Source organism: Lolium rigidum, chromosome 2 (assembly GCF_022539505.1).
Source record: "Lolium rigidum isolate FL_2022 chromosome 2, APGP_CSIRO_Lrig_0.1, whole genome shotgun sequence".
In the NCBI taxonomy this organism is placed as follows: Eukaryota; Viridiplantae; Streptophyta; class Magnoliopsida; order Poales; family Poaceae; genus Lolium; species Lolium rigidum.
In genome coordinates this window covers 213,287,408-213,290,685 of record NC_061509.1, presented here as the reverse complement: position 1 = coordinate 213,290,685, position 3,278 = coordinate 213,287,408, and the positions used below count along the sequence as shown (strand labels likewise).

General features: G+C 52.4%; 1 protein-coding gene across 1 annotated transcript; it reads left to right on the top strand.

Moving 5' to 3' along the window:
* Nucleotides 1–1,107: 1,107 nt before the first annotated feature.
* On the top strand, nucleotides 1,108–2,669 carry LOC124688084 (E3 ubiquitin-protein ligase Os04g0590900-like). The gene has a single exon (XM_047221801.1). It carries the CDS (start codon nucleotides 1,260–1,262, stop codon nucleotides 2,397–2,399), a length of 1,140 nt encoding a protein of 379 aa, XP_047077757.1. The 5' UTR covers nucleotides 1,108–1,259; the 3' UTR covers nucleotides 2,400–2,669.
* The last annotated feature ends 609 nt before the right edge of the window (nucleotides 2,670–3,278 follow it).

Here is a 3,278-nt window from a genome sequence, read left to right as displayed (position 1 = left end):
GCATATGGTGGGTGTAATTGGTATCTTTGCGATATTAATATATTCCCTTTATTAAAAAAAATTGAGAGAAAGAACACATGTGTCTTTAAACAAGGAGAATGGTGATTTTCCATGCACATTTTAGTTGTCGATCCGGTGCTTTAAGATGTGTGCGCTTTATGTATAAATGAGACCACCCAGTACTGAATATGACATATTTTGGGATTTGAAGTTGTTGGGTGAGCCACTGCTGCCTCAACCACTAGACCTCTGCCTTGTAAACAACATGGGACTAGTAGACTGAATGAAACATGAAAAAACTGAGAGTAAATCGTGCACGGGACAAAGACATTTCTCTTTAAACAAGAGCAAAAACATATCGTCCAATTTATCACTGTGTCTAATATATCATCGAATGGTATCTTTAGTCTTCCATCACCAAACTATAGCTAACACAATTTGACTAGTTTCCAACTCAACTGCAAGGAAAGACTTCATATGTTCCTGATAAACTAAGGAGGTACTGATTCGAAGGTGGACGATATTCTCCCTGCGTTGTGTGTTGCTGCTGTTGCAAGTGCATCACTTGTTCACTTTATCCGTTCATTGCTTCATTACACAGAAGTAAAACTGCAAAACTAACTATTCCTAGTAACTCACTGACGGGCGGGATCATGTTATCATCCGAACGCCTGCTTCCCCTCTGTATATTCCAGAGGAGACAAAGGAGAAGACACGAGGAGGAGCTCAGCACTCAGCAGCAGATGGAAAGGGAAGAAAACGAAACGAGAGCAGCCTAGGTGACCTGTAGGACGGCACCGAAGGCCCCAGACCCAACCACCACCACCACGGCCGTCTCCTTCCCAGCCTCCCGAAAATTCGTTGCTTTCCAAACAAGCACGCACCTGTTAATTTCAGACTTTCAGTAGCATCAGATCGAATACCCTCTCACTTTCCGACGCTCATCAGTAGCAGCTGGTGGAAGCATCTCATCTCATGATCCATCTCCTCTCCCCCTTCTTCTTCCACATTTCCCAACACCTGTAAAGCAGTAGAGCACCAAGTGCAAGCAGAAACAGCCACATCTCTCTAACTAGCTTCCTTGTCTCATCTCGATCTCTAGCCACAATCAGCTGGACCAGAAACTCATACAGATCCTCTGCTCTGCTGGTTCTAGAACTTAGCAACAGGATGGACTGACAGGAGCAAAGATTTAGTTACTCATCTCGGTTTCTTGGGATTCTTCTTCTCTGAATCCTCCCACCGTGCTTCCGTCTTCCATGGCGGCAATGGCCAGTCCTCCTCCACCTCCTCCTCCCACAGCTCTTCGGCCGCAGCCGACGTGGATGCCCTACGAGCCGACCAGGGACTGCTCCCAGGGCCTGTGCAGCATGTACTGCCCGCAGTGGTGCTACTTCATCTTCCCGCCCCCGCCGCCGGTCTTCGACATCGCCGGCTCCAGCGGCGACGGCGACGACTCCTCCGGCCCCACCTTCTCGCCCCTCGTCATCGCCATCATCGGGGTGCTCGCCAGCGCCTTCCTCCTCGTCAGCTACTACACCATCGTCTCCAAGTACTGCGGCACCTTCAGCTCCCTGCGGAACAGGGTCTTCGGCTCCCGCGCGGGCGGCGGGGGCGACGGCCACGGCCACGGCGACTCCAGGGGCCAGCAGGAGCCGTGGGACGCCGCGCCGTCCGACGGGATGGACGAGACGCTGATCAACAAGATCACCGTGTGCAAGTACAGGCGCGGCGACGGGTTCGTCGACAGCACCGACTGCTCCGTCTGCCTCGGCGAGTTCCGGGACGGCGAGAGCCTGCGGCTGCTGCCCAAGTGCAGCCATGCGTTCCACCTGCCCTGCATCGACACCTGGCTCAAGTCGCACTCCAACTGCCCGCTCTGCCGCTGCAACATCGCCTTCGTCGCCGCCGTCGGCATGGTGTCGCCGGAGCCGGAGGACAGGAGGGGCAACCACGAGTTCGTTCTCACCATCGACGACTACTCCTCGGAGGCGGGGCAGAGGCGCGAAGAGCCACAGACCGTGCCGAGCAGCAACGGCGGCGGCAATCAGGACCCGAAAGATCATCCAGGGAGATCCGAGGCGGCCAATGGCGTGGTTGAGATCAGAGAAGACGGCGCCGCGCCACCGGTCCCGCTCAGGACGCCGTCGTCGCTGTCCGATACGCACCGTGAAGCCCGGATGTCCATCGCCGACGTGCTGGAGGCCAGCATGGAGGACGAGCTGACGGCGGCCAGGGAGAGCGGCCTCCTGCAGCCAGGCTCCTCCACCTCGAGGCGGTGCCACGGCGAGCACAGCAAGGACGGCGCGCCGGCGAAGAAGCTGCCGCTGGCTGGGAGGTCTTGCTTCAGCGGCAAGAGTGGTGGCGGCAGAGGAAAGGATTCAGCCCCTCCGATGTGATTACGATCGAGGCAGTGCGTGATTCTTCAGGCATTCCTCTTCTTCTTTTAACAAGTAGAACACTTGACAGTGATGATACTTTTCCGTGTGATTTCGATGGAGATTGCGTTGTTAGATTTCTTCGTCGCTACGATCTCATCTTGCGGATCACCAGCATTCTGCAGAAATCCTCCCTCTTGTTCTGCTGATTGGTCAGATCTCCTGCACCTGCTTGGTGTTCCTTCTAGATAAAATTGTATAGGACTTGATTTTACTTCTTCTTGTTCCATATTGCCACTCGTCCTTCTACACGATTGGTTTCTGCTCCAGAGCATTCTATTCTGGAGTAGCGAGTTAACTATATCAGGCAAAAGATTTGTCTATGATGACATTGTGGCCGCTTCACTTTTTTGTCCGATGCTCATGTGTGCATTGGCACTTACTCCATCTCGCTGTCAAAGCTGAACTAATCATTTGGGTATGCGTGTGTGTGGTAGGCCGCTCCAGCCTGATTGTCTAAAAATCAATCTAAACTCGAATATGATGTGGCTGTGCTTGTGCAGAGCAGATGTTTGGTCTCGTTAGGTGGCCAGTGTAATAATGCCTTCCATTCTGAGTGAAGCATCCCCTTCATCCCAGCTTATGATGCGTACGACAATGGTGAGTGGGCATCCTCTTTGGTTTGTCGTCGGTCTTCGGATAAGATGTGCGTTTCATATGTCAAACTGCAGTTGAGTATTAGGTCGACGTAGCAACTAAATCACAGGTCTTGATTATCTGTGAAAACTTTTAAACATCTGCATTTTCTTCCTGAGCTGCAGATGTGCTTCAGTCTTCAGATGCTGCTGAGCGCAGAACACCGGCGTCAAGATCTTTGTCTAGTTTATTATCTTAGCTTAC

Excerpts from the sequence above, each read along its gene's own strand:
- LOC124688084 (XM_047221801.1), top strand. The coding sequence starts at position 1,260 with ATGGCGGCAATGGCCAGTCCTCCTCCACCTCCTCCTCCCACAGCTCTT.